This window comes from Schistocerca nitens, chromosome 2 (assembly GCF_023898315.1).
Source record: "Schistocerca nitens isolate TAMUIC-IGC-003100 chromosome 2, iqSchNite1.1, whole genome shotgun sequence".
Classification (NCBI taxonomy): Eukaryota; Metazoa; Arthropoda; class Insecta; order Orthoptera; family Acrididae; genus Schistocerca; species Schistocerca nitens.
The window spans coordinates 876863280-876877275 of record NC_064615.1 but is presented as its reverse complement, the minus strand read 5'-3'; the positions used below and the strand labels follow the sequence as shown (position 1 = coordinate 876877275).

General features: G+C 43.1%; 1 protein-coding gene across 2 annotated transcripts in view; it reads right to left on the bottom strand.

The window, feature by feature from the left end:
- LOC126234684 (cell division cycle protein 20 homolog) overlaps positions 1-13213 on the bottom strand; it is an 81031-nt gene extending 67818 nt beyond the window's left edge. Inside the window, exons 1-2 of one of the 2 annotated variants that reach the window (XM_049943423.1) lie at positions 13107-13213; positions 12392-12520 (exon numbers count right to left, since the gene is read on the bottom strand). In XM_049943423.1, coding sequence (XP_049799380.1) covers positions 12392-12504 — 113 coding nt within the window. In that variant the 5' untranslated portion in view covers positions 12505-12520; positions 13107-13213. The remainder of the gene's footprint in view (positions 1-12391; positions 12521-13106) is intronic. The other variant, XM_049943422.1, reaches the window with a different exon arrangement.
- Between the last annotated feature and the right edge of the window lie 783 nt (positions 13214-13996).

Here is a 13996-nt window from a genome sequence, read left to right as displayed (position 1 = left end):
TTGGTCTAAGAGAGAGACAGAGAGAGAGAGAGAGAGAGAGAGAGAGAGAGAGAGAGAGAGAGAGAGAGAGAGAGGGGGGGGGGGGGGCCAACTGCTAGGTCATCGGTCCCTCATTCAGATTAAAATAATTCCACAAGGGTGGGAGAAAAATAATCGAGACATACAAAACACACCCGGAAGATAGGAGAAAACCACAAGAATGACAGAAAGGCAACAAACATTAAAATGGAGATAATTGGACAAGAAAATCACAGAGAGATGCAAGAAACGTGTAGAAGAGATCAAAACAAGAGAGCAGAGAGCAGATTACCATGGCTGGCTGACCATGAGAATAAAAACGAGAAGCCAGCCACTCTGCAACACATTAAAACCTCTACCCTAAAAGCACTAGTGTGGAGGACACAGAGGGACAAAGGACATGCACTAAAATTTATATCAAATGATAAAACCCACCCTCATGAATAAAACGTAAAACTAAAGCTGCTGTTGAAGCATTGTCACCCAACACTGACGGTAGGGTGCTGCGAAAGTTAAAAATCTGCCGCAGAGCAGTTAAAAGTGGATAGTCCAGCAATAGGTGGACGACCATCATTTGTGAGCCACAGCGACACTGAGGTGGGTCCTCGTGACAGAGGAGGTAACGATGCGTTAGCCACGTATGGCCAATGTGGAGACAGCAGAGGACAACTGATTCCCTGCGAAATGACCGCATGGAAGACTTCCACACATTCTTAGCCTCCTTAATGACACGCAGTTTGTTGTGCGTACTGTAATGTCATTCTGTCTCCCAAAGTTGAAAAACTCTGCAGCGTAAGGCAGAACACTGGTCAGTTTCGGAGATGCCAATCTCAAGAAGCAGTTTCTGAGTAGCCTGTTCGGCCAGCCAGTCAGCAAGTTCGTTGCCTGGGATTCAGACGTGTCCGGAGGTCCACACGAACACCACTGAACGACAGGACCGTTCCAGAGCGTGGATGGACCCTACCAAAGGATGGTGAGGGTAGCACTGGTTGATAGCTTGTAGGCTGCTCAAGGAGTCAGTACACAGGAGAAATAACTCCAGGGCATGAGCGGATGTGCTCAAGAGCAGGAGATATAGCCGGCAGCTCTGCAGTGAAAACACTGTAGCCACCTGGCAAGGAGTGCTGTTCAATATGTCCTCCATGAACATAAGCAAAGCCAACGTGACCATCAGATATTGGTGTAAACCACTTCATGGGCCCGGTATATGTCGAGAATCGAGAGGAAGTGATCGCGAAGAGCCGCAGTGTTAACGGAGTCCTTAGGACTATGCGAAAGGTACAGGCGAAGCTGCGACCTAGGTGTACACCATGGAGGTGTACATGAATGGACCTCGAGGAGAGGTCGTAATGGGAGGGACTCCAGTTCAGACAGAAGGGACTGGATGCGAACTGCAATCTTAAGCCCTGACCTGGGCCACCGATGCAGGAGATGAACCTGCCATGGTAATTAGGATGAGCAGGAGAACTACAACTGTGTGCAACGTAACTGGTGAGCAGTTGTGCACACCTAACCTTCAATAGAGGGACTCCGGCCTCCACCAGGATACTGGTCACCAGACTCGTTCTAAAAGTTCCCGTCGCTAGGCAAACGCCATAGTGGTGTGCTGGGTCGAGTAAATGCAACACCGATGGCACCACCGAACCATAAACCACACTTCCATAGTCAATGCGGGATTGAACAAGGACTCTGTAGAGTTGCAGCAGCATAGAGCAATCTGCACCCCATCTGGTGTTCCTCACGCAGCGGAGGGCATTGAAGTGCTGCCAGCATTTCCACTTAAGCTAATGAAGGTGAGGTAGCTAAGACAATCGGGCGTTGAGAACCAGTCCTAAGAATCTATAGTTCTCCTAGACAGTGAGTGGATCGTCATTAAAGGAAAGTTCTGATTCGGGATGAATGGTGCGACGCTGACAGAAATGCATGACACACGGCTTCCTGGCTGAAAACTGGAAGCCATGGGCTACAGCCCATGACTTCGCCTTGTGAATGGCTCCCTGCCGCTCAGCAACACTAGTACTGGAGGATAAAATGTAGAAGCCACCCGCATACAGAGAAGGTGAGACTGACAGCCCTACAGCTGCTGCTAGACCGTTAATACCCACTAAAAATAGAGAGAGACTCAATAGGGAGCCCTGCGGATGCCATCCTCCTGAATACGGGGGGGAGGGGGGGGGGGGAACTATCGGAGGCACCGACTTGGACATGGAAAGTACGGAGCGCCATGAAGTTTTGGATTTAAAAAAAAAAATCTGATGCGGCCCCCAGAGGCCCCACTCGTACAATGTGGCAAGGATATGATGTCGCTAGGTCATGTCGTATGCTTTACCTAAGTCAAAAAAGACGGCAACCAGATGTTGGTGTCTGGAAAAGGCTGTTCGGATGGCAGACTAGAGGGACGAAAGATTATCAGTGGTAGAGCGACCCTGGCGGAAGCTGCCCTGACGTGGAGCACCAGTAGGTCACTTGACTCCAGGACTCGACCCGACCCGACCCGACCCGACCCAACCCAAAACACACTATACGTTCCAGCAGCTTACAAAGAAAGTTGTTGAGGCTCGATGGGCCGATAGTTATCCACATCAAGTGGGTTTTGACCAGGTTTGCGCACCGAAATGATGGTGCTCTCCCACCATTGCGATAGAAAGACGCCATCGCACCAGATCTGATTGAAGATGACGAGAATATGTCACTTGAAGTCAGATGAAATATGTTTAATCATCTGACTGTGGATCCGATCCGGCCCGGGAGCTGTGTCTGGGCAATGTGCAAGGGCACTGAGGAGCTGCTCTGTAAATGGGGCATTACAGGGTTCACTGTGGCGAGTAGTGAACGAGAGGGCTTTCCTTGCCATCTGCAGTTTGAGGGCGTGATAGGCTGGAGGTAGTTAGTTCTCCAATGCAGAGGCCCGAACATGGTGCTCAGCAAAGTACTCGGCAATCGCGTTTGCTTCGGCAGATAACATGCCATTGATGTTAATGCCAGTGACACCTGTTGGGGTCTGGTACCCAAAAAGACGTCTGATCTTCATCCACACTTGGGAGATGACATATGGCACCCAATGGTCGCCACATACCTCTCCCAACACTCCTGTTTTCCGTTGTTTTATAAGACGGCAAACACGGGCACGGAGATGCTTGAAGGCTATTCGGCGCTCTAGGGAAGGGTGCCGTTCATGTCGCTGTAGAGCTCGCCGACACTCTTTAACTGCCTCGATGACCTCCGGTGACCACAAAGGGACTGTCTTTCACCGGGGGCACTCCAAAGAACGAGGGACCACCTTTTCTGCCACAGAAATGATCGTTGTAGTGACCTGCTCAACGACAACATCAATTGCATCATGTGGGAGGTATTCAGCAGTGACAGCAGAGGTGAAGGCTTCCCAGTCTGCCTTGTTTAAAGCCCATCTGGATAGGCATCCGTGGGCATGACGCCTGGGGAGTGACAGCAAGATGAGGAAATGGTCACTACCACACAGGTCATGTGCTCTCCATTGGGTAGATGTGAGAACACCAGGGCTGCAGACCGAGAGATCAATGGTCAAATATGTGCCATGTGCCACACTGAAATGTGGGGGGGATTCTGTATTTTAGAGGCAGAGGTCAAGTTGGGTCAGAAAACTTTCCACCTACCTACTTTGGCCAGTAAGCATGGTGCCACCCTACATCGGGTTACGTGCGTTAAAATCTTCCAAAAGTAGGAATGGTTTAGGGAGTTGATCAATCAGTGCAGCCAATGTGTTCAGGGGCACTGCATCATCTGGAGGAAGATATACATTGCAGACATTTATTTCCTGTGTCGTCCTTATTCTGATAGCCACAGCTTCAAGAGGGGTTTGAAGGGGCACAGGTTCACTACATACTGAGTTCAAGACATAGGCGCAAACTCCACAAGACACTATAATAGTCACTATGGTTCCTGTAATATCCCTTATAGCTGCGGAGGGCAGGGGTTTGCATTGCCGGGAACCAAGTTTCCTGGAGGGCAATGCAGAAAGCAGGTGTAAAAGCTTTAACAGTTGCCGTAGCTCAGCCAGGTGGCGGAGAAAAACCACCTTAATTCCACTGGAGGATTACATGATCTTGAGACTGGGAAAGCATGAAACACTCAATGAGGCAGTCTACACCTCAGGGTCACCTGCTGCCACCAGATGAGTACCTGTGTGACTGACGTCCACTGTGTCTGAGGGCCCAGCAACATCTAGGTCCTCAGCAGACGCCAGAATCTCAACCTCATCCTCAGACACAGAACTTGTAGGTAGCAGTGGTGTGGGAGCCACTGCAGTGCCTCGGTTCCCTTCCTGGCAAGAGGAGCCGAAGAAGACTTACACTTTTCTGGCTGAGAAGTGGGGACTGACACCCCCGATGGGTGGGGAAGTGTTGCTCCTGAAATACGTTGAGCAGGAGCAACAGGGAGTGAAGTGCCCCCCATCATCAAGGGGGCAGGTGGAGTCTGACGGCTCTCAGCGCCAACTGTACACGGCAGAACAGAAGATAGTAGAATCGTTGTCATAGCTGCGGCATAGTTTGACATCATATGCACAGGATGTAGCCTCTCATATTTTCTCTCAGCCTCAGTGTAGTTCAGTCAGTCCAGGGGCTTGTATTCCATTATTTTTCTTTCTTTCTTTCTTGAGAATGCTACAGTCTGGCGAGCAAAGCGAATGGTGCTCTCCGCAGTTGACATCGATGGGAGGCGGGGCACAGGGAGTATTGGGATGTGAAGGACATCCACAATCCCAACAGGTGACGCTGGAAGTACGCAAAAAGACATATGGCAGAACTTCCAGCACTTAAAGCATCGCATCGGGGCAGGGATATAAGGCTTTACAGCACAACGGTAGACCACCACCTTGACGACCTCGGGTAATGTGTCACCCTCGAAGGCCAAGATGAAGGCACCAGTGGCATGCTGATTATCCCTCTGATCCCGGTGGATGCGCCAAACAAAATGGACACCTTGCCACTTTAAACTGGCGCGCAGCTCATTGCCAGACTGCAAAAGAAGGTCCCTGTGAAGTATGATACTCTGGACCATATTTAAGCTCTTATGGGGCGTGATGGAAAGAGAAACATCCCCGAGCTTGTAACAGGCGAGTAGTGCAGGAAAGAGGATGCTTTCTTGATCAAGACTGACCCCGACTACATTTTGGACACTAACTCCACCTTCCCAAATTTGTCATCCACAAAAAACTGAGGTTTCATTGACAAGAAACATTCCTCATCAACTCTTGTATGTACGAAGTACTGAGGTGAATAAGCTTCGCTGCCATCCTTAGCTTGGCATTCCTCCCATGGTGTGGCCAGGGAAGGGAACAATTTGGGGTTTTATTTCTTAGGACTGCAGTTAGACCTTGACCGCTTAGAGACTGCTGGTCTCTGACCACGAGCTAGAGATGACGTACCATGCTTCATGGTGTGTCATCCATCCTGCTGCTACCCACTTTGACCAGGGGACCTCCCCACAGGTGCCACCCAGCCACGGCAAAGACCATATGGCAGAATGGCCATTGCTGGGAATCCCAATGCCCCAGGGTGACTGGCATCTACTCCTTGGCATATGTGGGGAGTTAACAGTACAGGCATCAGCACTGTGATCCCTGTGTGGTCAGGTGGCTACAACCAAGAGGGTACATGGTGGCCCCACAACAACGGACTGACTACCGTGCTGGATATCAGGCACAAACGAGCTAAGAAGCCCATTATCATGGACAGCGCAGAAAGCAATACTGCAAAGAGGATGGAGGAAAACGTATCCAGAAGGGTGACCTGGCTCAACAGCTGGAGAATAAGCGAAGTGCAGATCCACATCGATGAAGGATGCAAGGGGGTCTCAGTGCATGATGGACACTATGCACCATGTAAGGCGCCCTTCCCCAAATGGCTTGCCTTTGGGAAAATTTTGAAAAATGGAGGTCAAACCCCACAGGGGATCATCACATAAGGACGAAACATGAGACACTCCTTTTAGTCGCCTCTTATGACAGGCAGGGATACCTCGGGTCTACTCTAACCCCCAGACACACAGGGCGACACCCATGGTTTTGCTGCTATTTAACACCACGTTTCCCAATGTCCTTTAGACTCCAGGCCCACTACATCATTCCTCAAACACCTTACTAACTTCAGCCTAATCCCACAGCTATTTCTCCTTAGAAGGCATGGTATATAAACAAATCCACAACACAGACATGGGCACCCACATGGCACCCTCCTGTCCTAACCTTTCCATAGGCCATCAACAGGAGACCTTCCTAGAATCCCAAAACACCAAACCCCTAGTCTGATTCAGGTTCACTGATGATATGTTCATTATTTGGACTCAGGGCCAAGACACCCTATCTTCGTTCCTTCCTTCACAACCTCAACACATTTTCTCCCCAATCTGCTTCACCCGGCCCCCCTCAACACAGGGTGCCACCTTCGTAGATGTTGACTTCCTCCTCACTGTTGGCTACATCCACACCTCTATCCACATTAAAACCATCAACAGTACCTGCATTTTGACAGCTGTCATCCTTGTCACCCCAAAAAATCCCTCCACTACAGCCTGGCCACCTGGGGTTGGAGTACCTGCAGTGACAAAAACACCCTTGCTGTCTATGCTGAGGTCGCACCAAGGCCTTCACATGACAAGAACTATCCCTAGACCTACTAGCCCACAATCAGATCTCCCTGGCCATTCCACCCAACCACCCACTATCCTTCCATCACCCCCTAGGACCAGCCACAAAGGAGTGTCCTCTTCATCATCCAGCATCACCCCAGACAAACAACTGAACCACATCCTTCGCCAGGGCTTTGATTACCTATTACCGTGTCCTGAAATGAAATACATCCTACCTGAGATACTCCCCATCCCTCCTAAAGCGGTGTTCTGTCACCCACCCAACCTCCACAACACCATAGTCCATCACTATGGCACTTCCAATCCCAACATCTTGCCACATCCCTCTTGCCATCACATCCCTGTGGAAGACCCTGGTGCAAAGCCTGCCCAATCCACCCACCCAGGACTTCCTATCCCAGTCACGTCACAGGTTTATTCTAACCAATCAGGGGCCAGGCCACCTGTTTAGCAGCCATGTCATTCAGCAGCTCTTCTGCAATCACTGCACAGCTTTTTATAATGGTATGACTACCAACCAGCTGTCCACTAGGATGAACAGCCACTGCCAAACTGTGGCCCAGAGCAAAGTAGACCACCCTGTGTCAATATGCAGCTGAATGTAACTCTTTATTTTAGTGGCTGCTTCACACTACACGTGTTGGCATTCTAGCCCCTACACAGTCCATCAGATAGTATTCATCTCTCTCCCCACCTGTACCCTACTATCCCTTCCCCTTTCCCACCCTCTCCACATTGGTGCTTGCATCTCAGTCAATAGTTGCATTCCGGCCCGAGGGGCTGAAATTGACAGTCATGTGTGCATGAGGTGCGCTTGCCTGAATGTATGTGTGTGTGTCTTGCTGTGGCCAAAAGCTTTATGTAAGTGTGTTAATTGTGTCTGTCAAATTTAACACATCTTTACATTAAGTAGCAATCTGTCTATTCCTACCTAGAGTCTCCATTGTTTGACTTACAGACCTGAAATTTGTACCAATTTATTCAGTTTCTTATAAGGTTTAAAAATATATGCTACTTTACTATATTTATAAGAGATGAATTTTCCAAAACCAGATCTTTTTTAAAAAAATTCTCAGAACCTCAAAATTGGAATTTCTTCTTTCCTTTGAAATATATATATATATATATATATATATATATATATATATATATATATATATATATATATATATATATATATATATATGTTACTTATATACTGTTTGTAGATACATGCGCCGAATTTCAAGATGGTGTTCCCATGGGAATATGTTAAAATTTTATTTTACTGGCAAGCACAACATCCAGCACATAGTTGGTATGACTGCACCCTTGTTAAGAAATTGTAATGACAACCTTAAATGGCAAAAATCATATAATGCTGGCAAATCAATGTTATTTTTCATTAGGTAACAATATATTGCATCATTAGAATTTAAAGTCTGTATTTGCCTGTCAGGTTGATTACGAAAATATATGAACATACAATTAGGCACTACACGCTCAAGAAAGATGACAATTTACTTAAATGTACCTGAATTTTACAAATACATTCATATTAAACACTGGTGTAGCTGTTACTATTTAATAGTGAGATTTTTAAATGCATTTCATCTTCAACAGGAAAAACATTATAATGATCCAGTTACAATCTTAGTAGACTACAATTACATACTGCAGTATTCCTTCATAAGACACTACTTAGTCCTCCAAAACAACATCAACAGATTATTGGTATAAGAACACATTCTTTTGCAACAATCTGAGGCTTTTCGCATCTCTTCATCTGATAGTCTGTATGTTCTTCCAGTGGCAGTTGTACGATGTAATTTACGAAGTATGAATGTCCTTGGAGAGATCAATTCATCTGGTCTTCTTGAGTATGAAAAAGTAGCTGGCCCACACAGACACATAAATAAAAGATTTACTTCTTTTTCATTTCTTGACAGCACACAACCCATCCATCATACGGTATGCTGTCCTTAGTCCAAGCAACAAATCCTGTAATCTGTTCACAAGGCATGTCATTTACATAAGGAGCCACCTGAATTTTATGAACATCAAAGTCTTTAAAATCAGAAACAACTTTTGCATTAACCTTGTCTTTGTTCAAAGGAACAAATGAATGATATTTGAGTCCCGTGACTGCTACGGTTTCACAAAACCTTTTTGCCAATATCCTTTCTGCTGCTGCATGCTCATCATTCAACACAGAAGAAGGGGGGGGGGGGGGGGCGCGGTAGTGATGGGCTGCTTGCATCATCCCACTCAAACAACTGGAAGACAGTCAATATAGAATAATAGACAGGATTTTGCAGACTAGATTTGGCTGCAAGCCTTTTCATTGTGCCGCCAACACCATCGCACATCCCCTTTCCATATGAAGCAGTGTAAATATGTCATTTGCCTCAATTCCTTCAAAACCTTCAGCACGATGACATACGTTAGTAAGTTTTTTTACTCTTATATGCTGCTGAACCACCAATGAAGTTTTTTTTTTTTTTCAATTTAAGAAGAAAATCAAGTTTTATAAACACAAAGGTTTTTTTTTAATATGTAGAAGAACTGTTTGTGCCTTGAACTGTGGTATAAAAACAAAGCGTTTGAGTATGTTTTTTCATTATTTTCATTTTTTATTTTATAATTAATACATTTATGTACTATGGCCATGGAATTGTTCCATTGGAATCCTTAAGCTTCATCTTCACACACAAAAGAATAATTTTCAACAAAATCACATACAGTAACAGCTTCATCCTGCATTAGTGAAGTTTCCTGTCCAGAACGGGGAGAAAGGGGGGGGGGGGATGATTCCTGTTTTGCAACAGAGTTGTCATTTTACTTGTCTTAGCTGTATATGAAAACCTTTGTGAATTTCTCCGTTGATTTGTTTACACTCTAAAACAAGCAGTGATCTCATTCTTGTAAGATATGTTTTCCATCATTTCCTCCTGAAGTGCACAAATTGAGGCATCTTCAAGTGCTTGCATCAGGGCAGTACTCAAAAGTCATTTGTGAAGTACAGAGTATTTGAAGGGTTGCAATAATTTTGAACATCCAGTGTTTGTATGTGGGAACTGAGCTTTCATATTCTGATATAGTGACTTTGCTCAAGTTTGTGCCCACTATCACTAGTTTCGCATTTTGATGAGCTGTACAAATACAGTGTGTCCCACTTGCTCCAGCTATAAAACAAGTTTTTGGCCTTAATTCAGCAAATTCTGAGATTCCAATTTGGACCTGTGGGTAATTTGATTTGAAAAGTTCATACACTTGTCTTACATTTCATAAAACTAATCTTTTTTTGAGCATGCATCAGCTTGCCATCACTGTCTTTTCCCATAAAAATGTAATCCTTTTGCCAGGCATCTGCCTGCTAATATCATTACAATAAAATTCCTTCACTAACAGAAGAGTTTCGGCAGACAAATATTATCCAGGTTTAGGAACAGGAGTAGAAAATATGCCCTTCTCTTCCATTAATTTTTTTTTTTTTTATCTTGCCATGTAGTTGCTTACTCCACACTTTTTCTGTACAAGTTGGGTAGCTAATTGTTATCCATAGTTTGTATCCTTCTTAAGTAGTAAACAAGCATCAAAAGGATGAAAGGATAAAAAGAGATGTTAATGTAAAAGTGATTAGTTTAAATTACAATAAAACCTTAATTATGAGAAGTAAAAACGTACAACCCTTCTTTCAAAAAACACCATTTTACAAACTAGTAATGTAGTAGGCCTGCAACGATAAGTGTTGGAGTCCTCAGACTGTAGCAAAACTTATTGCATTCTGTGTAGAATAGCATTACCACAATATGTGTGCCTCAGTCCTGCATCATATGTACTGCATTCCAGCAGTACATTTTTGCTAAATTTGTTTCCACAATTGAACTTTACTGAAGTGCATTATCCAGTGCAAAAGTTGTGATGTAGCTTGCAAAGCAAATGCCAGTAAAATAATATTTTAATGTGTCACATATTAACAACTGGTGTAAAGTTAACATTTTTTCAAAAGGAAAAAAAAAAAAAAAATCCGAACCTAAAATTTTAAGGATTTAAAAAATATGGTTTTGGAAAATTAATTTTTTATGAATATAACAAAGTGGCATACATTTTTAAACCTTATAAGAAACTAAATATATAGGTACAAATTTCAGGTCTAAGTCAAATACTTCCCAAGCTACAGCCATTTTAACATTTCAAAATGTGGTAAAAATCACACAATTTGAGGAACTTAAAAAATAAATAACTCAAAAACAAAATGCCAGAAAAATCTATAATTTTGGATTTAATAAAAAAAATTACAAAATTCTAAACCATTAAGGGTTTTTTTTTGGGGGGGGGGGGGGGGGGGGCAGGGGTTGATTTCACATGGAATGACCCTGTCCCTAAGTGTGCAGAACTGCATATTTTGCATCTTTTTTCAAATCAAGGACAAGATTGTTCCCAGAGAACCAGTCAATGAAACTTAAGAACCTTGTTTAGCATTTCTTCTGGTTCTGTACATACGATCGGTTTGACTAGAATGTTATTGTCATCTGCAAAAAGGACTAATTCCTCTTGTTGTACATTGGATGGAAGAGCATTTACATATGTGAGAAACAATAGTGGACCTAAGACAGCCCTAAGGAAACCCATACATGACTCCTGTCAGAATTATGCCTTTGACTACATTGGTCAGATTACTAAGTCCGACTTTCTGCGTTCTTTGGGCTATATATGACATTATCCATTGGTTGGCTATACCATCAAACCCATAAAAAACTAATTTATCTAGGAGAATAAGTACTGTGATTCACACAGTCAAAAGCCTTATTTTATGCTTGTAAAATATGGTGAATGAACACGTAAATGGCATTCTTTGTAGAGCAACCCTTCTGAAACCCTAACCCAAAGTGGGGAGAAAAAAAAATTGTTTTTGTTAAGATTTACAAATAATAGGAAAAAGACAGGAATTCAATCATTAAGCAACAATGATATAATGATTGTGTGAAGCAAACTCAGTACTGCATGTTAACAAGATCATGTGAAGACAGTCAACACAGATCCACACAGCTGTTACTGCTAGAGCCATACTGCACCCAGATGCATCGGTGAACCACCAACTTCAGCCCTTTCGCACATCTACTTTGTTATTCTGATCCATGTACCTGTTGCGAATTAGACTCTTCTGAGACAATTTTCACTTCTGGATTCTGAGAGCATGTCCAAATGCAAGAATTTGTGGTGGGGTAGAGGAGATTGACGGTGGAATGCTATTACGTTCATTTTATGTACTACCAACAACCAAAATAAATGCAATACCTTGCATTAACTTCTATATTCATGCAACACATAAGCAATTCCATTCTATTTGGGGGGGGGGGGGGGGAATCTAATACTTATTTGATTCCCTCCCCTCCTCCCCCCCCCCCCCCCACCCTTGATTTTTCAATGCGGCATGGGTGTAAACATTATGCTTCGCTACCAGTCAATGTTACCACAACCAGAATTCCTGCTTCCATATCACCGGCTGTACCAGCTCACAACCAAATTGTCTCCTTGCAACCTAACCTAGATATGCACTACAGATCAGTCTGTCACCACAACCAAGACTTCAGGGTGAGATTCAATATCCTACTTTAGTTCACTATGTGCAACCACATGTCTGATTTAAAGTATTTTTATATAATACCATTACACACTAAACAGTGTCAACATATCAAAATGTCAACTCACCATTCTATACTTATGTGTTATAAAATATCAAAAATTTTTGGAATCAGCGTACCTGTTGCTAGTGTCCAAATTTTTCTTTTGCCACCTAGGTACAGGGCCCTTTGTGATAGGATCATCCATTCTCACACAACTGTTAATTTCATTGAAGAAAGAGAACTGCGACATGACGCCGATTTCCAATCTATAGAATGTCAAAACGTACAACAATAAAACTGGATTCCGCTTGAACCACGGAAATGTTTAATTTTTTGATTAAAAGCAGAGGTAGTAAAACTATGTGGAAACAATGTTCGTAAAGTGGTAAATTAAATGAATATTTGCTGGTAACGAAACATCGTTTCCCTTTTAAGCACGACTGTTTACAATTAAATTATGATTGCTTTCCGATCTCCTTATCCTGAAACCCGCGTGCGCTGTTTCCCAGATTTCACAGGAGCCTTTCTTTTAATAAAAGGTCTGCAAAACAGGTGCTCGCCTCACAGTATTATTTCAGTTAATGCGTTGTCTAGAAAAAACATTTGTCAAGACTCTTCTACTTTTACATTTTATCTTAATTGACGAACGTTAACTTTAACTATGAAAAAATAATTCAAAACTACACTTTTTTTAATTTATTATTTCCTTCGACGTAATGCGACTAAGGTAGGGTTGATGACAATATTAAAAATCTCACGAAACACAAACACAATTTGTTTCGCACACAGAAGAGCCAAATATGGTACCATATACTCCTCACATATGCAACTCTCTACTATTTTTTCACTTACGATATACGTTCAATGAGTACTTGACAGTGAATTAAATACCCACTGCTTAGTGGTCTTCACCATTCAAATTTGAGCGACGACACAACGGCGCGCGTAGCCAACATAACAAAATCACAGAACTTTCTCGTTTCAGATCCCATAGAATTTTCCCGCATCAAATGTACCTTTACCAAATCACAAAAGAAGGAAATCTTCATCTTTGAAACTAATCTGCTTCATTTTTTCAACTGATTTTGCATTACGTCAATCTATTGGTTATAAACAGCTTTTGGTTTGAAGGAAATGTACCATACAGCAATTAATCCATTATATTTGATAGTGTATAAAAATAAATTATTTTTTATGATAACAACTGAGTTTATGCATGTACTGTGACAAGCGACTGCTACCGGCTACGTACTGTACGTTGTCTTCAGTATTCAGTTTATAATGAAGACTTATTCCTACTTCGTTTCCTTCAGATAAGGGTATTAATCACTAAACTATTTTAGTAAGTTACTTTCGGTTATGTGGTTTGAGCTGCCTGCAATTTAATTATAAGGAATTACATCAGGCGCGTTTCATTTTTATTTATAAAGCCTCTTCCGTGGTTATTCTGCTAATTGGATACTTAAATGCTTGCAAATTTTTGGTTAAAAACACCGTTTTGTTTGGAAAGTTGATGTGTAAGTTACTTACGGTGTTTCTTTACAAATTCTGCTCCTTCTCTTCTTGTTAGCAGCGACTGACGTCGAAAGACTTCGATTCACCTTTGCACTTAGCACTTTTTGCCAGGAGCAAAATATGTAAAGAAACACCGTAAATAACTTGCACAGCAACTTTATAAACAAACCGTTGTTTTTAACCCAAAACAACCGAAAATGTACAAACGTATGATCCAGTTTGCTTAA